The sequence below is a fragment of the Physella acuta genome, unplaced genomic scaffold (genome assembly GCF_028476545.2).
Source record: "Physella acuta isolate Inbredline_101_S28 unplaced genomic scaffold, ASM2847654v3 ptg000065l, whole genome shotgun sequence".
NCBI classification, from domain to species: domain Eukaryota; kingdom Metazoa; phylum Mollusca; class Gastropoda; family Physidae; genus Physella; species Physella acuta.
Genome location: NW_026731585.1, coordinates 500,202 through 525,339, shown reverse-complemented (window position 1 = coordinate 525,339; position 25,138 = coordinate 500,202). Strand labels below are relative to the sequence as shown.

Sequence of the window (25,138 nt, the reverse complement as noted above, 5' to 3'; positions counted from 1 at the left end):
AAAAGCAAAAACAACTAACCGTATATAAAACTGAAGTTTCTAGTATAGTATTATATTATTTTTTTATTATTTGTAGGATGCAAGATACAAATTCAACCACTATCACAAACACATTAACATTGAAAAATGTACAATGGATTTCGGGTCCCTTACCAATGCCGCAAAGACGAAAGCCCACTTCATATGTAGCGGCTTTTCGTGCTATGGACTTTGTTGTTTTTTAAAAAGAATTTTGCCGACGACAGCGTGTGTTTGATTGTAGGGAAATAGAACTCGGCCTTGACAATGGTTAAAAAATACAACTATAAATAACTGTTTAAAATATGTAAAAAAAATTCAACAATTTTTGAACCCCCTTTTTGGTCCCCATCCCCTGCCTAATCCGCGACAGTACACTTTGGAGGATCGGTTAAACAGTTACGTGTCCTCTATTTAGCTATTAAAGAGGTGGGGGGCAACGAGTCAAAGAAGTCATTCAAATTTGAAGAGTTGCCTATATTTTACACTGTAGTTTGTGTAATGGATTTTATCTGTTGTGGAAGAGCGTGGTATAGTGACTGTAAAATAAAGATAATCGTACCGCAGCTAGTGTTTTTCTTTTACAAACCAAATATTAAGGCAAAAATGCACGAAAATTAAATTCAAAATTTAAAAAAATATTAATTTTGGTCAGCCGTGGGTGGGCCCCTAAACGGCCTGCCCCCCCCCCCCCCCGCGCATTGCGGGGACTGGCGGGACTGTAGTTCCGCCCCTGTTCATCAGGTAAATGAACAACTACTGACTAGTGTCTTTAACAAAATGTGCAGGAGTGGTCAGTTTACAGTTCAGTAGTTCATAGACGGTTCGTTAATCTATGCATTACATCTTATTGTAAGATTAAGGGTGTGGTGAGGGGTAGAGGTGAGGGGTAGGGGTGAGAGGGGGCAGGGGTGAGAGGGGGCAGGGGAGAGAGTTGGGAAGGTTCATTGGAAGGGGATAAGAAAGCGCCGATGAACAACTACATCAATAGTGCCGACTTTTTCCGGTCGTCTAGAAGACCAGGATATTCGCCGCAACATTTCCCCAGCCAGTGTTTATTCCAGACTTTTTCTCCGGGGGGGCACTTGAAATCTTCGGGGGGGCGGTAAACTTTCTTCGGGGGGGCGGACACTGTTAAAAGTATATATTTTCTATATAAATTATATAAATTTCATTTCCTTCGGGGGAAGAGATGCCTGAAAGAAACTCTGTCCCCAGCCCGATTTCAAAGTGTACCGGCACAGTCAAATTTCAGATGCTTCGCTGAAGGGAGATAACTTAAACTTTTACAAGTTTATTGATACAGTTGTTAAAGTAAAAATGAACGCAATTATAAATGTACGAGATCGAAATAAATAATTATATTTTTTGTAGAATTCAGGCCAGTAGTTTAAACACACAATCATAGATATGTAATTTAATAATGTAAACAATATAACAATGCTTTTTTGTTCTCCTAATCGACGCCACTAAAAAGAACGGTAGGCTGCGTCTTTGAAGTTGACTTTATGTCTGGCGGTCTCTCGAGCTATATAGTCTGTGCATTTTTATCAAAGACGTTTGCCGACTATCGTGTTTGTTTGTAACTGTAGAAGAAAGATAACTCGACCTCCACCTAATTTTTTTTTTTTTTTAATTTTTTTTTTAAAATAATTTAGCCAGGATTTTTGGGCCCCCAATCGGTCTGGGCCCCCCCGCATTGCGGGGTCTGGCGGCACTGTAGTTCCGCCCCTGATTTAGGCCCAATCGGGTCAAGTCTATGACTATAGTGACCTAGAATGTATCTCAAGAAATGAATGTGTAAACGAAATATTAAAAAAAGCACCGAGATTGTTCAGACGCAATACAAACCAAGATTGTTTTTATTCCACCGCCTGCATGTGTAGGCTGAACTTCGTCGTCCTCTGCAGCTCGCGTGAAACTGTAAACAAGCACAGGTAAACGCCGTGTCGTGCGTCACCCACCGTGTCGAGAGAGGATCTGGTGTGTCACCTCGTCTCGCGGTGGTGGCGTTATCCCCTGCAGTGATTGGCTGTCTACCTCGCGCAGGTCAAACGTAGCTGGTACTAGACCCTCTTGATAGGATACACCGTAGGCCCTAGCTCCTAACAGAACGAAGAAAAGCTAGTGAAGATGTGACGATTAGATCAAAACGCCACAATATTATCTAAGTTTACTAAAGCTATTTTTTAAAATGCAGTAGGCCTATAAATAAAAACAAAACAATGAGTAGGTCTACTTTTTTACGGGAAAACCCGCAACGAACGTTTAAATTTAAAAGGGTTATTTGGGATTAGCTTATCATAACCGTTGACAGGGGTTTGAAGGGGTTACCGGCTGATCGAAGTACTTCAAGTACACTAATGAGCGAGGCGAAGTCGTGTTTGCGATGGTTTATCATTAACGATGATCCATGGCGGACCAGATGAAGTAGAGTTGAACTGTTTCTGGAACATGCCGATGTACATTAGATCTGTGACAGACGAGCGAACTTTCTGCAGTCGGCACCAGATAGAATTATTAGCCCCGCCCCCCCCCCCCCCCCACTTGATAATGATATGGCATGTGCTGCATGTTTAGTTATTTTCAACATGTGAACTATTAAATGAAAAAAAACCCCGCCATTAAGAGGAATTCCCCCAACCCCCCCCCCCCAGCTAAGCCTTCTCCTGCCGACCTGAAGCCGGTCCACAACACAACCCCTTTTGTACACCCCTCTCTTTTTCTCCCTCCCCCCCCCCCCCAGTCCCGCTACAGACCGACTACTCAAGCGTAAATAATGACAGAAATGTGGGAGTGAGGGGGGGGGGGGGGGTGACGCTACCCTTTGACACATGACCTGAGCATTGACGAGGTGCACTTGTGTCGGGTCGGTTTGAACACACACACGAAGGTTTAGCTGCAGGTAGGTTTCTTTATGGCTGCAGTTAGTTATAGTGTAGGTAGGTTTCTTTATAGCTGTAGTTAGTTATAGTGTAGGTAGATTTCTTTAAAGCTGTAATTAGCTATAGTTGTATGTAGGTTTCTTTATAGCTGCATGTAGGTTTCTTTATAGCTGCAGTTAATTATAGCTGTAGGTAGGTTTCTTTAAAGCTGCATGTAGGTTTCTTTATAGCTGCAGTTAATTATAGCTGTAGGTAGGTTTCTTCATAGCTGCATGTAGGTTTTTTATAGCTGCAGTTAATTATAGCTGTAGGTAGGTTTCTTCATAGCTGCATGTAGGTTTTTTTATAGCTGCAGTTAATTATAGCTGTAGGTAGGTTTCTTCATAGCTGCATGTAGGTTTCTTTATATCTGTAGTTAGTTATAGCTGTAGGTAGTTACATATGCACGTAGTTATAGCTGCTGGTAGTTGCCGATTGTAATAGATTGAAATAATTGTGAGGTCAAGGGAACTCACTCTTCTGTATTAGTTATATTTATAATATTGTTATCTTGAGTGATGTCCCTTGGGTACTTCCTTCCGTCCTCTCTGTGTGTTACCATCGTGAGGTAGTTAGACCCATTAAATGTGTTATATACAACCACAGGCTTCTGTCGTCAATCTATTATAACTGGCGACGAGGATAAACATCTACTAGAAAGAGCACCTACTTACGCAAAAAAGAGGTTTGCTAGAGCTTATTAGCTAATTATTTCTAGAATTATGGCGCTGTATGGCCAAATAAAACAATTTGATGCGAATGATGAAATCATTCAAGATTACCTAGAGAGGTTAAGCTTTTACCTAGAAGCTAACGACGTGACGATAGAAGCCAAAAAGAGAGCTGTTTTGTTAACAGTCATAGGGCCTCAACAATTTAGGCTACTAAAAGACTTATGCGCACCAGCTAGTCCAGATACCAAGAGCTTTAACGAGCTGAGCAAATTGCTAACAGACCACCATGCGCCTACCCCATCAAAGTTTCTATGTCGAGCTAGATTTGACAGTAGGACTCGTCAACCAAACGAGTCAATATCAGAATATGTTGCTGCTTTACGTCATTTAAGTAGATTTTGTGAATTTGGAGACACGCTGTCTGACAGATTATGTGAAAAGTTTGTGACAGGTGTAAACAGCCCTGATATTCAAAGAAAGTTGCTGCTCGAGTCAGATCTAAAATTGGAAAAAGCAATACAACTTGCAAATTCATACCAGCAGTCATCAGATGCGGCGAAATCTCTTACGCCTTCAGGGATCCATGCAGTAAACAGCAGGTTAGTCAATAAACATCAACCCCAACAGAGCATTCCAACTTATGCTAAACAGCCTGCTCGTTCAAATTCTAGATCTAAATCTAGTAATAATTATCAAAAATGTCATCGATGCAAAGGTCCCCATGCATCTCATCGGTGCAAGTTCAAGTTAGCAACTTGTTATAAGTGCGGTAAGCAAGGTCACATTGCCAAGGCCTGCTTTGCAAAGTCTTCGTCTGTTGCTAAATCTAGCCAGTCAAGACAGTACCGCAACCAAAAGCAGCACTATGTTAACTCTCACCAAGACTACCTAACCCAACCAATGAACCACTCTACCTGTGAAAATGCTCAAACTGATTTGCAGCCGGATTTCAACCTGTTCTCTGTTAAATCAATAAGTCATGCTCCCATCAATGTACAAGTTAATATCAACGGTAAGAGCATCAGCTTCCAACTTGACACTGGAGCATCTCTAACAGTCATAACAAAGAAAGATTTTGACGCTGTCATAGGAGGATCAGTGCCTCTACAGCCATGTCACAAGTGTCTAACAACATACACTGGTGACAATGTTCCGGTAATAGGAGAGTGTATGGTTCATGTAAGTTATAATGGTCAAAGTGTTAAACTTCCTCTTCTTGTGGTTGAAGGAAATGGACCGCCATTACTAGGTAGGAACTGGTTAAGAGATCTTAAGTTAAATTGGGAGAGTATTTGTTCATTGAAGAATGTAAAAGAATCTAGTCTTACTTCACTAGATAAAGTTATATCTGAAAATAAATGTGTTTTTGGTAACTCAGGTTTACTAAATGATAGAACAGTGAAGTTAAACATTAAAGATACAAATCCAAGATACTGCAAAGCTAGAGTTCCACCTTATGCAATGAGGAATAAAATTGAAAATGAGCTAAGTAGATTGGAATCTAATGGCATTATAAAGAAGGTAGACTATTCCGATTGGGCGACACCCATTGTGCCTGTGTTAAAGAAGGATGGTTCTATAAGAATTTGTGGAGATTATAAAACTACACTGAATAAGCAAATAGAGCTAAATAGGTACCCTATACCTAACATTGAGGAAATTTCTTTGAATTTGGCAGGAGGAGACAAATTCACTGAATTAGACTTTAGTCATGCTTACACTCAACTAGAACTGCATCCAGATTCAAAAGTCTATACGACAATAAACACACATAAAGGACTCTACCAATATGAAAGACTATGTTTTGGCATATCATCCAGCCCTGGAATTTTCCAAGCTGTCATGGACAGTATTTTTAAGGACATTCCAAATGTTTGTGTGTACTTTGACAATGTGTACATAACTGGTAAGAATGACACTGAACATCTTAAAACACTAGATAAAGTCTTGAAAATTGTTGGTGAAAAAGGTTTAAAGATAAACAAAGATAAATGTCAATTCATGCTGACAGAAATTAGTTTTCTTGGTTATATATTAAGCAAGCAAGGCATCAGACCTCAACCTGAGAAAACAAAAGCCATTAAAGAAGCACCCAAACCTGAAAATACCCAACAACTAAGAGCTTTTTTGGGCTTGATAAATTACTATGCAAAGTTCATAGGGAATCTGTCTGGTAAACTATCACCACTGTACAAGCTGCTACAGAAAAATGCAACTTGGCACTGGGGTAAACAACAAGAAGCTGCTTTTAATACAGCAAAAGAGGCTTTGTCTGCTGACACCTTACTAACTCACTATGACCCAGGGAAAAGACTTATATTAACATGTGATGCTTCACCAGATGGTGTAGGAGCAGTCTTGTCCCACATGGATGAGAAGGGTGACAGACCCATTGCTTTTGCCAGTAGATCTTTGAACCAGGCTGAGAAAAATTATTCTCAGTTAGATAGGGAAGGCTTAGGCATCATTTTTGGTGTTAAGAAATTTCATAAGTTTCTGTTTGGTAGGAAGTTCACCATCTTTACAGATCATAAACCATTGCTAGGTTTATTTGGAGAAAATAAAACCCTACCTGAGCATGCCTCACCAAGAATTCAAAGATGGGCTATCACACTAACTGCATACAATTATGAATTGAAATACAAACCTGGATCTGAGAATAGTGCAGATAGTCTTAGTAGATTACCTTTAAAGAACCAAAGCCTGAGCTATGTACCAGAAGATGTATTTGTTCTCTTCACTATCATGGATAACTCCAATATAAATGTGAATGATATTAAAAGAGAAACACAAAAAGATGAGTGCTTAATAAAAGTATATGAGTACTGTATGAATGGTTGGCCTGAAGAGTCTGTGAATAATGACTTAAGGCCATATTAAATAAGAAATAAAAACCTTTGTGAAGATAATATAAAAGATGGAGAAGATGCAGTCCATTATCAGTTAGAGTTGCCTAAACAAAGTACTTGTAATTTAATAAATGATTATGGTGATATGGCAATTTCAAATGTTTTAAAGAGAATACATTAGTAAGAAGGAATGTGATCATCAAACAACTTTGCTAACATCATTAGCACTTACAGAAACTAAAAGGGTAACATCAAAAGAAGAAAAAGATTTTTGCCATTTAATACACCCACTTCAAATACTGGATCACAGTTGCAAAGTGACATTGTCCAGGATATTACTTTAAACAGTATTTTTGGTTACCAGGAAAGCACTATCAGATTACCTGAGAAAATTGATCAATCAAAGAAATCTATGTCAGTCAAGGATCTGAATAACAGCATAATACTTTCAGATGCCAATTCAAAAATAGTTCCATTAGATCATGACAAACATTCATTGAAAGAGAATTTGGTGTTAATGAGAATGTGTATCTAAGAAACTATGGGAGAAGGGAAAAATGGATACCAGGTCAAATTGTTCAAGGTACAGGACCTGTGTCTTATAAAGTTAAAAATAACTTGTGCAGATAATAAGTGTGAATCTGTCAATCCCACCAAATCTGAACAGTTCACACCAACTCAGTTTGTTCCACAACCAAGTTCTGTTGATATGAGTGAATCAAGTTGTCTGGAGTCAGAAAATGTAAATTCTGGAGTTAATGATTTAAATCCTAGACCTCCTGAGATAGAGAATCCAGATGGTCAGAATCTTGAGTCACCAAATCAAAAGCCACTGAGAAGGTCAAGCAGGACAATCAAAGTCCCAAATAAGTTAGACCTATGATTCTAAAGGTCAAAAGGACTTTGACATTATTGTTTTGTATTTTGATTATGTTGTAGCATATTGTGCATTGTTTGTAAGGATGTAATCTACCATAGTGTTCATGTTACAATATAATTGGTGATTTTAGGATACTATCAATTGTTCTATTGAGAGATGTGTTATTGTGTTCTAAGGGTAAAGGGATGTAATAGATTGAAATAATTGTGAGGTCAAGGGAACTCACTCTTCTGTATTAGTTATATTTATAATATTGTTATCTTGAGTGATGTCCCTTGGGTACTTCCTTCCGTCCTCTCTGTGTGTTACCATCGTGAGGTAGTTAGACCCATTAAATGTGTTATATACAACCACAGGCTTCTGTCGTCAATCTATTATACCGATGTTGGTAGGTGTCTTTATAGCTGCAGTTGGTTATTATTGCAAGAGTTATTTGCTGCATGAATTGACCACCAGCAATTAGTAAAAACCGGCAATTCTATAGAACATCTATGTAATGTATATAAATCCCTAAGTGGGTGGTGTACGAAATACATCTTATTTCTGTCATGTTTCACAATTCCCTAGACATTCTATAGAATAGGGCCTACCATATCACTAACAGGCAGAGGGTAGAATACGCTTTCTCACCAGAACATTCCGCTATCTATGTTAGGGTTAGGGAAAGGGTTAGGGTAAGCTTTAGGGTTAGAGTAAGGATTAGGGTAAGGGTTAGCGCTATGGTTAGAAAAAAAATGAAGTGCAATTCAAAATGCCGTTCTAGCCTTCCATGTATCAACAAATAGGAAGTTCTAACTCTTCTGATTCCTTTCTTCTCCCGATATAGACTTCCTGTTGCTCATATTATATTTTTGTCTTTCATTTTTTGACTGTTTTTAAAGTCTTTTCCAAACAGGCTATTTCACACTTTTCCCGAGCAGTTCTTGGCATGCTATATAAAGCCTGAGCCTAGACATTTTATATAATGCCTAGAAAATGTATTTAACAACACCTATATTTCATACCTTGCCTGAAAACGACAGGGATTATATACATTGCCTAGGCACTCGATAGAATGCCGAGTTTTCATACATTGCCGGTAACCTTATTGCTGCGGCATGTATTCGAAATCTATTGCATGAATTAATGGCAGTTAACATCTCCACATGTTTAGCTCATTTGTTTAATGACTTTCAGTTTCTTTAACTTAATCTAATTACAAGTCAACTTCATTTATTTTTTTACCGCATTATAAATATAAGTCGGTCGGCTATCATTATTCGCCTGTTATATGCAAGTGTTTAGGACTTGTTTTTAACACGTCGTTATTTAAAAAAATAAATAAACCGGGAGTGATTTCCCCTAAACTTTCTCGAATTTTCTTATATAAAATAACAGGGGATGGGAACTCGGGCTATAGACATGATTTTTAATCCATTTTAAATACTTCAAGTTTTAAAAATAGAATAAAATCTCGTAGACAAAAGAATTGCACACCAAGTGAACGCCAAATAAAAAAGTGCATAATAGTGCGCAATATTATTAGTACTTTAAAAATTTACATTTGTTTTTTGAGAAATCGGAAGTAGCGTAAATTACTACTTCCGGTCAACGAAAATTACTCAAAATTTAACAGAAGGTAGAGAATTAGATCTTTTACTTACATGTGAAATTTCGTTTATCTATCTGAAATAGTACTCAAGTTATAGGCTTTTGAAAAATTCAAAGTAGAACAAGTACCACTTCCGGTTGTCGGAAATCGCTCAAAAGTTGATACGGATCTACGATTTTGATAAAATACGTATATATGAAATTTCATCAACCTAGCTGTAACGGTACTTAAGTTATCGTGTTTACACACGGACACACACAGACAGACAGACAGACAAACACACAGACAAGATTGCAAAATTATGTTTTTCCGTATCAGTGAGGTGTAAAACGTCGAGATTTGTAAAAATCTCGATTTTTTTTTGCACGATTACAAGACTTTCTCTATACTTCGTATATACGAGAAAGTAAAAACACTACCGGTTCTTCTATCTAACGACACAGGCCTAAATGTTATTTTTACGTCTGTACGAATGGTTTTCCAGAACACTCTAAATAATGAGGTACAGTTTCTCCTGCATGAAGGGTCAGATCTAACTGTTAACTGGTCACACAGGAATATCACCTTCATCTGCATGACGTGTCAGATCTAACTGTTAGCTGGTCACACTTGAATATCACCTTCACCTGCATGACGTGTCAGATCTAACTGTTAGCTGGTCACACAGGAATATCACCTTCACCTGCATGACGTGTCAGATCTAACTGTTAGCTGGTCACACAGGAATATCACCCGTTTGTGCTCTGGGCTGTGATTCAGTTCCAAAGGTCTAAGAGTTAAGGGTTTTACTTAGCCCCCCCCCCTCACCCCCCCCCCCCCCCCACGATGACCTGGTAAACCAGCGGTAAACGTGATGCGTGACTGTTCACGGTTCAGTACATAGTAGCACCGTCAGTAGGCGTACACAGCCCACAGTGCATCTTGTAGCACCGTTAGTAGGCTTACACAGCCCACAGTGTACCCAGTAGCACCATCAGTACCCACAGTGTACCCAGTAGCACCGTCAGTACCCATACACAGTGTACCCAGTGCACCCAGTAGCACCGTAAGTAGGCTTACACATCCCACAGTGTACCGAGTAGCACCATCAGTACCCACAGTGTACCCAGTAGCACCGTCAGTACCCATACATGTTCTGATTAACTTATCATACTTAAGGCGAAATTGTTTTTTCCCACTTGTATAGTATACATGTCGCAAGTGTAAACGAGGTGTAACAGGCCTGCATTGGGGAGCATCGTATTCAACTATACAAAGTTGAGGCCGTAGATATTTGAATACTTCGATAGCTTCAAATGATGACAATTTTCAAATGATTTTTATCCATTTGTTTGCAAAGGCGTGTTTTATTTTAAATTAAGTTTGCAGTTGTATGTATATACCTAAACAATCGCTAAGTGTTTCTCTATATTTTCACTCTGTTACTACTTGACACTGCTTGAAAAACTGCACCGTATAGCAAATGTGAACTGCCATTTGATCTATTTCCCCGCAATGAAGAGCTGTGTTTGTGATGAATTTCTTACAATTTAAACACGACCGACTCGCGTCAGTTGATGTCTATGTGCCGCGACCTATGTAACCAGCCATGTAGTATGCAGTAGGCGGAAGGCAGGATGGCAGACCCCAGCATAAAAGCCGGGTTTGATACTGCTGAGTGGCATTATTTCTATAGGGCCTACTCTTTTTTCTTAGCTGTGTAGATTGTACAACAACAAAAAATCTGTGTAGTTTTAAAATATGGAAAGTTTACAAGCAATTCGTACTCCATATTCACGTCACTACTATTTGCTTGACTACCCCCCCCCCCCACATTCACATGGACATTCACATACACATACACGTACACATAGACATACACTTGCACATTCAAACACACACGCACACACATAATAATACAACTTAATACCAGTTGTATTACCTCTCTTAATAATCCAACTCAATACAAATTGTATTAACAGACTTAATAACACAAATTTAACCAGTGCAGGAATAAGATTAGATAAACTTTCCGCTTGTGTGAAACTTAAGTCAGCTGAAGCTAACGTCACATCATTTTTAACCCACCCCCTCCCCTACTTACACGTCGTCTCAAAAGACAGGTCCCGACCCCAAAGGAGTGTGACGTCATTTATCCGTGACCCCCTTAAATCAAAGCTGTAGTCGTTAACAAAGCTACTCATGCTTTTGTCTTATTTTATCTCATGACTAGCCGTCCCGGCCAGGCCCTGCTCTGGCTTCTGTGAAAAACCTTTCTGTTAAAGACCATTACCTGTGTGTTTAGTAATCATCATAAACCCGGCATTGCACACCCAAACCAAAACCAAAACAACAAAACGCAAACATAACGCTAACACAATTACAAATACAAACGAAAACAAAAACCTAACAACTAACCCAACCACAACCACCAACACCAATACGAACACAAAGAAAAAAACAAACGAAAAAGCAAACGAAAACAAACCAAATACAAACGCAAAACCAACCACAAACACAAATACAAACACAAACGCAAAGAAAATAAAACACAAACGAAAACGAAAAAAGAAAGAACAAAAACGAACCAAATCAAAACGCAACCACTAACGCAAACCCAACCTAAACACAAAGAAAACACTAACGCGAACATAAACGCACAGTGCTCAGAGTCTAGCCCGGTGCGGAATCGCCTGTTTCAGCTTAATAAACGACTATAGTACCCCAACTTATTCATAGTCTTTTGCACTCACTTTAATGAACGTAGGCGCGAAACCGAACACGGGAGGCCCGGGACCCCAAATAGCACCCTGTCTGGGCGCCAGAGGACGCACCATGACATCACCGCCTGATTGAACTTAGTAAACGACTATAGTACATAACTTATTCATAGTCTTTTGAACTCACGCGAACGTATATACCATAGCGTACACCGGAAGGCCCGGGGCGCCAAATAGCACCCTGTCGGGGTGCCGGAGGACGCCCGGATTTGATTCACTTAAAGACTATAGTAACCTTTCTTACCCATAGTCTATCGCACTGTTAAAAACAAAACTATGCAGCATAGCGCTCACATGATAGCCCAGGGTGCCAAATCGAACCGTGCAAGGGCGCCGGCGGACGCGCCTGTTTCAATTTAGTGAACAAAAATGATAATACTCCAAGCTTATCCGTAAATGGAAAGAAATAAACATATAGGATTTGTAGGACCTGGCTTATTAAATGTTATTGATTTTTAAAAAAAAATATTGAACAGTATGTTCAGTGTATAGAATAAATAAAAGGCAGTGTTAAAAATACCTAACGACATTGCACTTAATCAATCCCCGCTAATTATGTAATTATTTTTTTTTTCTTAACACCAAAAACAAAGTAATAAAATGTAAATTCTTTCTTCTTAAGGATTTTTTTATTAAAGGGAAGTAACTGTGCAGTCAATACATTTCCGACACAATTTTAGAAATTTTATAAACGTCGATACACTTTTTAAAAATTTTATGTCGTGTTCATAATTGAAAATTATTCTTCTAAGTAAATAGAATGAAAATTGTTTTTAAAAACTTTCAATGGTAATTTTTTGACTCGTAAATTTAGACTATGAGCACGATAAAAAATCTAACACTTAAATCCATAGAACTGTCAACGACAAACTTTTTTTTTTGCCACACGTTACAGAACTGAGCTTTATATATTAGACTAGCCGTCCCGGCCAGGCCCTGCTCTGGCTTCTGTGAAAAACCCTTCTGTTAAAGACCATCACCTGTGTGTTTAGTAATCATCATAAACCCGGCATTGCCCACCCAAACCACAACCAACCAAAACCAAAACAACAAAACGCAAACATAACGCTAACACAATTACAAATACAAACGAAAACAAAAACTTACAACAAACCAACCACAACCACAAACACTAATACGAACACAAAGAAAAAAGCAAATGAAAACAAACCAAATCCAAACACAAAACCAACCACAAACACAAACACAAACCCAAAGAAAAAAAACAAACGAAAAAGCAAACGAAAACAAACCAAATACAAACGCAAAACCAACCACAAACCCAAAGAAAAAAAAACACAAAAGAAAAACAAACGAAAACAAACCAAATCCAAACGCAAAACCAACCTCAAACACAAATACAAACACAAACCCAATGAAAATAAAACACAAACGAAAACGAAAAAAGAAAGAACAAAAACGAACCAAATCAAAACGCAACCACTAACGCAAACCCAACCTAAACACAAAGAAAACACTAACGCGAATATAAACGCAAAGTGCTCACGGGGCTGAATCGCCTACTTCAACTTAATAAACGACTATAGTACCCCAACTTATTCATAGTCTTTTGCACTCACTTTAGTGAACGTAGGCGCGAAACCGAACACGGGAGGCCCGGGACCCCAAAAAGCACCCTGTCTGGGCGCCAGAGGACGCACCATGACGTCACCGCCTGATTGAACTTAGTTAACGCCTATAGTGCATAACTTATTTATAGTCTTTTGAACTCACGCGAACGTAGATACCATAGCGTACACCGGAAGGCCCGGGGCGCCAAATAGCACCCTGTCGGGGTGCCGGAGGACGCCCGGATTTGATTCACTTAAAGACTATAGTAACCTTTCTTATCCATAGTCTATCGCACTGTTTAAAACAAAATTATGCAGCATAGCGCTCACATGATAGCCCAGGGTGCCAAATCAAACCGTGCAGGGGCGCCGGCGGACGCGCCTGTTTCAATTTAGTGAACAAAAATGATAATACTCCAAGCTTATCCGTAAATGGAAAGAAATAAACGTATATGATTTGTAGGACCTGGCTTATTAAATGTTATTGATTTAAAAAAAAAATAATAATTATTGAACAGTATGTTCAGTGTATAGAATAAATAAAAGGCAGTGTTAAAAATACCTAACGACATTGCACTTAATCAATCCCCGCTAATTGTGTAATTATTTTTTTTTTCTTAACACCAAAAACAAAGTAATAAAATGTTAATTCTCTCTTCTTAAGGATTTATTTTTCATTAAAGGGAAGTAACTTGCAGTCAATACATTTCCGACACAATTTTAGAAATTTTATAAACGTCGATACACTTTTTAAAAATTTTATGTCGCGTTCATAATTAAAAATTATTCTTCTAAGTAAATAGAATGAAAATTGTTTTTAAAGACTTTCAATGGTAATTTTTCGACTCGTAAATTTAGACTTTGAGCACGCTAAAAAATCTAACACTTAAATCCGTAGAAGTGTCAACGACAAACTTTTTTGTTTTTTGCCACACGTTACAGAACTGAGCTTTATATATTAGATTAAATCAGTGCGCATATAATTTACCTAATAATGAATTAAGCTTGTATAATATAAAAATTACCTCAATATTTAAGCGAATTTTAGAGATAGAAATTCGAAGGGTAGGCCTACATGTTTGTGTGTGAATTTTCTATCCAGAAGAAAATTAGCGTAATGGCTTAATCTGACTCTCAACAAGTGACCAACAACAACACTATGGTCAGTCTTCTACTTGCCTGACGTTTTAATACGCCTTTGATTCGCTTTGATTGGATGGTGATTCTTACGACATTCTATAAATAGAAGCTGGACATTGGACTGTATACTGGACATTGGACTGTAGACTGGACATTGGAGTGGATATTGGACTGTAGTCTGGACATCGGACCTTAGTCTGGATATTATAAATGTGTCTGATAGTTTTTTATCTAAATCTTTAAAAAAAAACAGCTTTTATCCCCATATCCACAGCTTTGTTACCCCACTATAAACGGCCACACCCACCATGTTTAAAGTCGTCTGCCTCATTGTCTTGGCCCAGTGTTGGGTCCTTGTCAGCGCGGGCATCACGTGTGACCCCGACATCCCCTCCAGGCCTATGTTACCAGACGGCGCCAACATCAGCACCCCCAACTGCACGGCCGGTCAGTTCTGGAACAACAGCAAGTGTGACTCCTGCCCCGAGGGTTACTTCAGGACCAAGAAGATGGCCGGGCTCCCCTTGCAGTACGCCTGTCGGATGTGTCTTGCCGTCAATGATGTAAGTCCCTTTTCTTTCTTGGTTCGTCATTTTTTACGACATTCCGTGTCCATTTGTGATGTCCCGTATTCACTTGTGACGCTCCATGTATAGCTGTGATTGTGTCCACTTGTGACGCTCCGTGTCTTGTTTTGAGTCCGTGTATTGTTGTGACGACAGTGTCTTGTTGTGACGACAGTGTCTTGTTGTGACGTCAGTGTTTTGTTGTGACGTCAGTGTCTTGTTGTGACGTCCGTGTCTTGTTTGACGTCAGTCTCTTAATGTGACACTCCGTGTGACGCTCCGTGTCGTGTTGTAACGCTCCGTGTCTTGCTGTGAGTCGGAGTCAATCGATAAACTAAGTATATGTTTACCTACTACTCATTAACAGACCAAACACGAAGTGATGAAAGAGAAATGCAACAAAACAAGGGACACAGACATTCTATGCAAGCCTGGCTACTTCAGGGAACGTAACTCTACCAACCTCTGCAACTCTACGTGCAAGGCATGCGACCTTTGCGGTACGGGGGAGAACCTGGGCTTGAACTACGCCATCAGAGTCTGTTTTGGCTACGACAACGTCCTATGCTGCAAGCACGCAGACGATGTTATTATCAACGGTCAATGTGCCAGCAAGTCGGAGGTCAAGGGCGATGGGAACAGCTCCGACGTGCTCATTGGTAGTTTGTTTTGTACCTTCATGAGTCTTATATTTCTTCTAACCTGCCATATTGTACAAAAATAGATTCATTTTTTTTTTAAATCTTTGGCAGCTTTTGTAAATTTATATGCTTTATATTTGATCTAGCCTTCTTTTGTTTTATTTTACAAAAATATATCGACATAATTGTTAGCAGTTTGTTTTTGTACTTTTGTTCTGTATAAGCCTGATATTAGTTCAAATCTTCCATGTTTTACAAAAATAGATTTGAATTTTGAGGAATCATTTCTGAAATACTATTTTTAATAACATGGCTTGTTGTTTCAACATTTTCTCAGCATAAAGTCTACTTTTTAGTTGAGTTTTGAACATAATGTCTACTTTTTAATTGAGTTTTGAACATGTCTACTTTTTAGTTGAGTTTTGAACATAATGTCTACTTTTTTAGTTGAGTTTTGAACATAATGACTACTTTTTTAGTTGAGTTTTGAACATAATGTCCACTTTTTAGTTGAGTTTTAACATTAAGTCTACTTTTTAGTTGAATTTTTAACATTAAGTCTACTTTTTCGTTGAATTTTGAACATCTCATTAATGAACTGGTCTTGGCACCACAATGTTGTGGTAGCCTCAAGAATTGTGCGACAAATACCTGACTTGCCAAGAGGTTTGGCCAACTGTAAAGTGGTGCTTAAATTTCCTTTGTCTTGTTCTGTACTCTTGTAAAACACATTTGTCATCCCAATAGTGACTCCCACCGGGAACACTCTCCTGTAATCTTTTTGTTAGTTTTAAAAGGTTATTAAAACAGATGTTGTTGCACAAAGTTGACGCTGCTGTTAACAACTTTGATGTTGTTAACAACATTGATGGTGCTATTAACAACATTGATGTTGTGGTTAACAACTTTGATGATTTTGTTAGCAGCCTTGATGCTGTTGTTAACAACCTTAATGCTGTTTATTTGTAATAGTTTTCTAAAGAGTCCACATATTTGATGGTTTTAATATTTTCTGTAGCTATACAATATACAAAAATAGTTTTTTTCTCTAAACTTTCACACTGAAGCATGTAAATAAACATGACATTTTTAGGTCATGTTCTCAAGATATTGAGTTTATGAAACATGTTTTCACGACAAATCATGAGTTCAAACAGTATTTTCAGACATGAAATCCATGGACCAATGCCTCAGCTAATCCAACTTTGTCTAACCTAAGTGTCATGTACCGTTAAAATATTGGATCGATGTAAATTAAAAAAAAAAGAAAATTCGCAAGTTCTTTTCATTTACAAATTGTATGACATTGAATCTTAAAATATTAAATTTCAAAATTATTTTTGCAGCTTTAATTTTTTAATGACCAGTATGAAGGTAAAATATTAACAAAAACTGTTTTTTAAACCACGTAAACAAAAACAATTGGGGGGGGGGGGGGGGGGAGAGGTGTAAGGGGGGGGGGGGGGTGGTGGATTCCTTTAAACTCAGTGGGAGATTTTCATAAGCAACGTAGTTTTGTTGATTTAAAGACAATCAATACTGTTAGGATAATGTTTCTTTAACGAAACAAAATTTTTGGAAATAAAAAAAAATAAATGTCTATTTCATTCTGTATATAATATATATATATTTATATATATATATATATATGTATATTTATATATATATATATAAATATATATATATATATATATATATATATATATATATATATATATATATATATATATATATATATATATATATATATATATATATATATATATATATATATATATATATATATATACACCCACACACAAAATTCTACTTTTTCTGTTCATTAGACTGTTTGTGTATAGCTGCATATTTGATGTGACATCAACATGTTGTATAATGTGTTCATGTGTTGAATGCAAGAAAAGGAACACATTATGTGTTTCTCTAACTGTTCAAAATTGTTTTTTTTTACTTTTTAATAAAATACCAAACATACATAATGTTGCTGTGGTTTCATGCCTATAACCAGTTTAAGAAAGTTTGCATTTAAATGTCCAATGGCCGTTAAACCTATATTCTGCTAAAACTCACTAAAGTTACAGGTTTGTATTTTTTTTTCGGTTCAGCTTGATCAGAGCATCTTCACTATGTGTAGAACTATAAAATACGTTTTTATATACAGAACAATGTTTATTTTCTCTCAAAATGTTATGCACAAAAAAAAAAAACCAACAAGTTTTTAAAATACCAATACCTAACTGGGGTTTCAAAGGAATAATTTAAAGCAATTATTCTCTTTGGGTATTTAATAACAGTTGTTTTGTTGATTAATATATAAATATAAAGGTTTTTGGCTATTTTATTCGTAGTAGTATGCAAATGTTATATTTGATGAGTGACAGTAACCGCTAAGCAAACCTACCCCCTCCCTTTCTGCAACCAAAACGTTATCTATAACAACATTTCAGCGGCAACAATTCGTTACTTAGCTGTACGCTAAAGAGGCTATAACCATTTGTCTTGTCACAATAGTTTGGACTTCCTAAACATGTCTTCTACTATGGCCGTTCTGTTGCTAGGTTCAGTTCTTTATTCTTTTTATGATTTTATGAAATCAGTTTTGGTGTCTTCGACCATGGCTGTTCTGTTGCTAGGTTCAGTTCTTTATTCTTTTTATCATTTTATAATATCAGTTTTGTATGTTTTCTGCTAATTTCAACAAGTTTAAAAAAAAAACTAATGCAACAAACTAGCTTTGGTGACAACAGAGACAAGATGTCACACTTCTCATCACAACAGTTTAGTTCCTCCCAATGCCTCCCATTACGTTGTCATTTTAATGGAGTAGTTTGATCTTTACAGACAGGTTTTAGCCTATATTTTATTTATTTAAACATCCATTTATTGTTTTTACTAAATTCCTCTTCACTTTTTGTTGTTTTTGCCTTGTTAATGGTTAAATTCAATGACCCACTTCTCACAAATCTCCAAGACTTTCAGAGAAAAAAAATGTGTTTTTGGAATAAAGTTTAATTGAACTGCAGGTTGAGGTATTCAAGACTTTAGCTTGATCTAACAAACAGCTGATTACAAAATAATTACTAAATAAAAACCAACCTCAGTGTTTATGCTATAAATAAAATAGGTTAATCTTTAAACAACATATACACTACTAAGATACTATGTGTACAATAGATAAATCTACACAAAACGGATGCTGTTTTTACAAGCGTTTATTTAACTCACTTCCTCGTCAGTCTGTCGTCAGTCGTCAGTCTAGATCGAAACGCTGGTGTGAAAATTCGGACCCTTCTACTTGACCGATACGATTCACATTTGGCAATCCGAAACTAAATTTGACTTAATTGGATGCCTTATTAATTTTTTATGAATTAATTAAAATTTGGACCGAATTAGTAGGCATGTCTAGCCAACCACACCACACGCGTCATCACGTTCAATAGCTGCGCTATCACGGTACGTTCAATAGCTGCGCCATCACGTTCAGTAGGCGCGCAATGGTTTTTAGTCATGTAACTCTATTGTAAATAAAACATGTAAAGTACTGAAAAAAATTCATAAAAAACGTTTTAATAACAAGCTTTTATGTAATAATGCACTAAAAAGTAGAAAATAAATTATAGACTACTATTTAAATAACTAGAAAGAAAAGGGTGGGTCTCTTCTCAAATATTAGTAAAGGTATCCAATAGGTACTAAAGTGACCCACGCTTTTCTTTCTAGTTATTTAAATAGTAGTCTATAATTTATTTTCTACTTTTTAGTGCATTATTACATAAAAGCTTGTTATTAAAACGTTTTTTATGAATTTTTTACAAGCTTTTATTTAACTCACTTCCTCTGTCGTCAGTCGTCAGTCGTAAGTCTGTCTAGACCGAAACGCAGGAGTGAAAATTCGGACACTTCTACTTGACCGATACGATTCACAGTTGTCACGGGGGTCAAGAGATGAAGACAATGCAATCTGAAATTAAATTTGACTTAATTGGATGCCTAATTAATTTGTTATGAATTAATTAAAATTTGGACCGAATTAGTAGGCATGTCTAGCCAACCACACCACACGCGTCATCACGTTCAATAGCTGCGCCATCACGGTACGTTCAATAGCTGCGCCATCACGTTCAGTAGGCGCGCAATGGTTTTTAGTCATGTAACTCTATTGTAAATAAAACATGCAAAGTACTGAAAAAAAATTCATAAAAAAAAACGTTTGAATAACAAGCTTTTATGTAATAATGCACTAAAAAGTAGAAAATAAATTATAGACTACTATTTAAAAAACTATAAAGAAAAGCGTGGGTGTCTTCCTTAACATTAGTAAAGAGATACACACCTCAGCCCCCCCCCCCCCCCCCCACACACACACTTCCCAACCTCCCCCCCCCCCCTACTCTACCGGACTGGCGGATATATCAAGGTAGCGTGCCCCCATCGCCAAGGGCCAATAGAGTCCTTGCAAACACGTGACCTAAATCACGTGATACCTACGCCCGCCGCCACAGTGGTGTACATCAGACGTAAACACAATCAGCTGTTCGCCAGCGCTGGACGTGTTCACCAGTGCTGGGCACTGGACGTGTTCACCGTATGTAAAGAATCGCGCCCGCGGAAAAGGAAAAATATGTTAAAAAACTTGAACTCTTAGGAATTGAAGATCCTTATACAGTTATTGACAGTTTCGTGGATAATATAAATATGTGGCCGAAATTTCTAAATAAAAATACTGTTAGTAATACCGTTTGCGTTTAGAGTTTAAGTAGACGAAGCTGATTAAATGCAGTAATATATTATAGGTTATCTACTGTAGCAAACGTGAGACCACTTAACTCCTACAAAACCCACACTACAACGGCTAATATAATCCATGGGTAATAACCAATCTGGGTAGCATGTTATACAATTTAAGACCCTTATAATCCAGCAGGGAAGTAATCAGACACATTAATACTGACGTTCAACCCTCATGATGGCTGCCCCCACCTGTATCTAGCCCACAATAAAACCAAAGAGGAGTCTGCCCTGCCCTCCCCTGAAAATGTCTCACCTCCGTGATACCCAGCCCCACAGAGATAGTATTTCTTATATAATTTGACCCTCAGGGCCCAGCAGGGAGAACAAAGGGGAAAGTCCCACTGCTCTCCCATCAACATTTCTCACTTGATGTCATGTTATGTCATTTATAGCACACATGGCTTATCAGGGGAAAGCATTAAGGCATTAAGAATCTTAACTCTGGACAGCTACACACTAGTATACTAGCTACACACTAGGTGCCTACTGTAAACTACTAGACTGTAGGCCCTATGTAGACCTGCAATTGTATCAATTGTAGACTGGGTCCATTGTTATTATTCTAAACCATCTCACTTATAATGTTTCTAGCTTGATTTGTTTCTTTTATAAACAGTGGATTTAAAAAAAATTAGCCTAATCATTAACCAAATAATAATAATGTGGTTATTTGTTGTTGGCTGGTATGATCTAGATTGTACTACTAGGCTACAAAAACTTAGTAGACCAATTACTAGATATGAATTTGAATTTAATTAAACTCAGTCCAATATCAGATACATATTGCTGTAAAAAGACAACAAAGTAGGTAGGCCTTAGTAATTTATTAAAGCCTTCTACTACAATAATATCAACTACATGCTTGTATAAAGTTTTTACAATTTAATTTAAGTAGCAGATTCTAGATCTAAGTCTAGTCATACAATCTATTTCAATTTCAGAAAATTTCGTTTGCTAAAAAAATGATTAGATTATAGAGCGAGATTTTAGATCTTAGAGACAATTAAATGCTTTATTAGGCCTATTATGGCTACTTTTGATTTATTATGGGTGTATTTTGAATCGAATGTAGATCTAAAGTAATTAAATTTAAGTAAAGAAGTAGATTCTAGAATCTACCCAGCGGAGCCAGGTATTAGGCCTACTATTAGATCTTATTATTCTTATTATTACTTTTGACTTTGTCTTTTACTATTAGTATTTGTGAAGGTCGAGCATATTTGTTTTATTAATAGTTATCTTTTATAATTAAAATGAAGTTTATTATTTTACCTGAAACAAAGTATCGAGAACTGCATTTGATCAGATTCGGCTACTTTAACTCTAAACGCAAACAGTATTACTAACGGTATTTTTATTTATTTTTATTTAGAAATTTTGTCCACATATTTATATTATCTACGAAACTGTCAATAACAGTATAAGGATCTTCAATTCCTAAGAGTTCAAGTTTTTTAACGTATTTTTCCTTTTCCGCGGGTGCGGTTCTTTACATACAGTGAACGCGTCCAGCACTGGTGAACACGTCCAGCGCTGGCGAACAGCTGATTGTGTTTACGTCTGGTGTACACCACTGTGGCGGCGGGCGTAGGTATCACGAACGGACGTGACGTCATATGAAAGGACTCTATTTTGTGTCATGGAAAGTTTTGGAATGATAAGAGTACTACAGAGACCCTTCTCCCACGGTCTTTTCTATTTATGTCCATGGGTGGCTACAAATACAAACTTTCTATTTGCACCCCCATCAACCTTTCAATTTATTTTTCCAACCCATTTTGGCGCCCCCTAAGGTCGGCGCCAGGGAACATATTCCCCCCCTCCCTCCCCCCCCCCCCCTTGCTACGCTACTGGAGCACAGTAAACAAAGCAGTCAAGAGAAACCGAGTTTGCACACCTTATTTTAGTCTAGTTCTTAGGCCATTTTAATTTCTTCATGTAATTACTCAATATGCAATTCATGTTAATGTCTTTGATGCTGTGTAAAACCATCAAATAAATTATTATTACTATTTTAAACGTTTAAAACAATTGAATTTAAAAAAATTTAAATTTAAAAAAATAAATTTAAAACAAAACTGTTTGTGGACTGCTATAGATATTGATGTTTGAAAGTGAAGAATGTTTGATTTGATATGTCTCATTGTAATAACATAACTTTTCCTGTTGCTTAAAATTTGTATCATTTTAATTCTCTGTAATCCTAAATTTATTTCAGCTCTACTTGAAAACCCAAACACCCCCCTCCCCTCAGCCCACCACACCGATGGAAAGAAAAATGAAAGTAGGTTCCATTAAGTAAGAAATAAATATATTACTATTGTAAATCTATATCAGTCCTCACAAGCCGATGATGAAAACTGTAATATTAAAGCGAACATGCAAGGCAAACTGACGCTGTAAATTACATGTCTGAGGTGAATAAAGAAAGAAGGCCTATATTAGATTTAGAAACATCTCTCGAAACATTTCAAACAAATCTACTGTTCTAAACGTGTGAGGGTTATAGTGCTGCTTGTCTGGATCCAATGTAAGATGCAGGGTTATAATAGGTATGTGTGATCCGTCCACTTAACACTTGCAGATCATACAAAGAACCCTAGCCTGATGTAATTTACTTATAATAGACTAGGCATACTGCCTAGCTTCGCTTAGGTTTTCAAAAAAGTTGAGAAATTGAATGATTAATTAATAGGTGATTGGCTGTTTTGTTAAATGCTAAGGGCCTAAATTTGTACAGTGGGGTACTTTTATTGTATTCATAAATTGATGGAATATTCGCAAACTTATTACTCGCAAGGTTATTAGAACTGAAACGGCTTTCATAAAAATTATCAATCAAATATTATATTAAATTACTTTTGCAATTAATTTTACAATTTCAATACAATACAAAACTTAGTTTATAAAAAAATATCCATTTAAAACAATGCTATACTTTATGATTTTTGTTTTTTCTTAAAAGGAGTATACAAATTATTAAAAAATTGTTACATTAAAAAGTTACCTCCCATGTTCATAGACCAAATGACCAAATCTCGTATAATGAGAATTTCACTCGCAGTCATTTTTAGCCCTCTTCGAGGGCTTTGATGCTGACCAACAGTTTTTCCATACGGCCCAGTAATCTATAGAGGTGTATGCAAAAAATTAGCCAGTTATTCAAAGAGTAAGTACCGTAAAATTTGTGTAGAAATTACCCTGTTTTCCCCATAAAATACAAAGATTATATAGGGAAATACGACTGGTCAGTTTTGACCCATTTAACGAATTTTCCCGGACATGGCGAGTTTTTTGTGGCACCCCAAGGCGTTCTCCTACCACCTCACAAAATTTCAAGGGGGGTCGTCGGAGGAATTTTGTTTTCATAATATAGCCCATATAAGGCGCCGGTCAGTCGAGGTCAGTTTTGACCCCTTCCTCGTAGACTTTTCGGCCAACCGTCCCCGGCCCTCGTGTTCTATCGCCCCAAGGCACCATCGTGCCAAATTTGACGCGCCTGCGGCCCCGGGAAGTGCCCTAACGGGCACTTGACCACTTTGCTTTATATATATAGACTAGGCATACTGCCTAGCTTCGCTTAGGTTTTCAAAAAAGTTGGGGAATTGAATGATTAATTAATAGGTGATTGGCTGCTATCTTAAATGCTTAGGGCCTAAATTTTTACAGTGGAGTCAGCCGATCCTACACTATTCTCAACGACACTGTCGTTGAGTGGCTTATCAACAGTGTCGGTATATAATAACGCTATAGATTTTTTCTCATTTGATTCTGTCGTTGAGACTCTAATTATAGTTATAAACTGTAAAAACTAGCTAACGGAATAAAACCATTTCGATTAATTAATCGCTTAAAATAATTAATATAAGAAAAATTAAACAACCATTCATTTTACAGAGCTAATAATAATTAATATTATAAAAAATGTCTTTAAAATTGAAAATTAAATTATTTTTAGCAATATAAATTAATACAGTGGATTGCTGAATTTAATTGTGATCATAGTTATGATTAATTTTAGAGATTGTATGATTAATTTATACACAATTTAGAATTACAGAATATTGATTATTCGGTATAGAAAACATTAGGGTAGAGATTACTAAACGATATAATATAGGATTATGTAATATAGAATATATTAGTATATTATTATAGAATCTAGGCTATACAACAAGTAATACATGATATCATTGCAAAATAGAAAAAATACATAATATAAAGGCCCATTTTTTAATCGAATTTAAGACTCATTTCGTTTACAATATGTTATTACAAATATAAAATTGCAGAATACGTAATAGCTATTTTTATCGAATTTATACATAGAATGTGCTATATAATCTTAAGAACATGATTATGTAGTGGCGTAGGTACAAGGTGTGCCAAGGGGCTATACCCCCCCCGATATATATATATATATATATATATATATATATATATATATATATATATATATATATATATATATATATATATATATATATATATATATATATATATATATATATATATATATACATATACATATACATATTTACTGTACTCAAGTAGTACCCCTAACCAGAGGCGTCACAAGGTTGGGGGGCGGGGCTGAGGAATGCGCAAGGTGGCAAAATTTCGGGGGTGACACCATGGCGAAAAATAGCAAAATATATAGAAGAAGTATGCATTTTGCCAGTTCAATAAATGACTAATGAGAGTTAACTGTACTAATAACTGACTGCAGAT

At 36.8% G+C, this 25,138-nt stretch overlaps 1 protein-coding gene across 2 annotated transcripts; it reads left to right on the top strand.

The window, feature by feature from the left end:
- Positions 1–2,857: 2,857 nt before the first annotated feature.
- LOC131951397 (tumor necrosis factor receptor superfamily member 10C-like) lies at positions 2,858–15,708 on the top strand. Of its 2 annotated transcripts, none has more exons than XM_059313803.1 (3): positions 2,858–2,923; positions 14,681–14,969; positions 15,340–15,708. In XM_059313803.1, exons 2-3 carry the CDS (start codon positions 14,715–14,717, stop codon positions 15,694–15,696), a joined length of 612 nt encoding a protein of 203 aa, XP_059169786.1. In that variant the 5' UTR covers positions 2,858–2,923; positions 14,681–14,714; the 3' UTR covers positions 15,697–15,708. The 2 variants fall into 2 exon arrangements, with proteins under 2 accessions (XP_059169786.1, XP_059169793.1); XM_059313810.1 differs by lacking the exon at positions 2,858–2,923 and adding an exon at positions 2,930–2,956.
- The last annotated feature ends 9,430 nt before the right edge of the window (positions 15,709–25,138 follow it).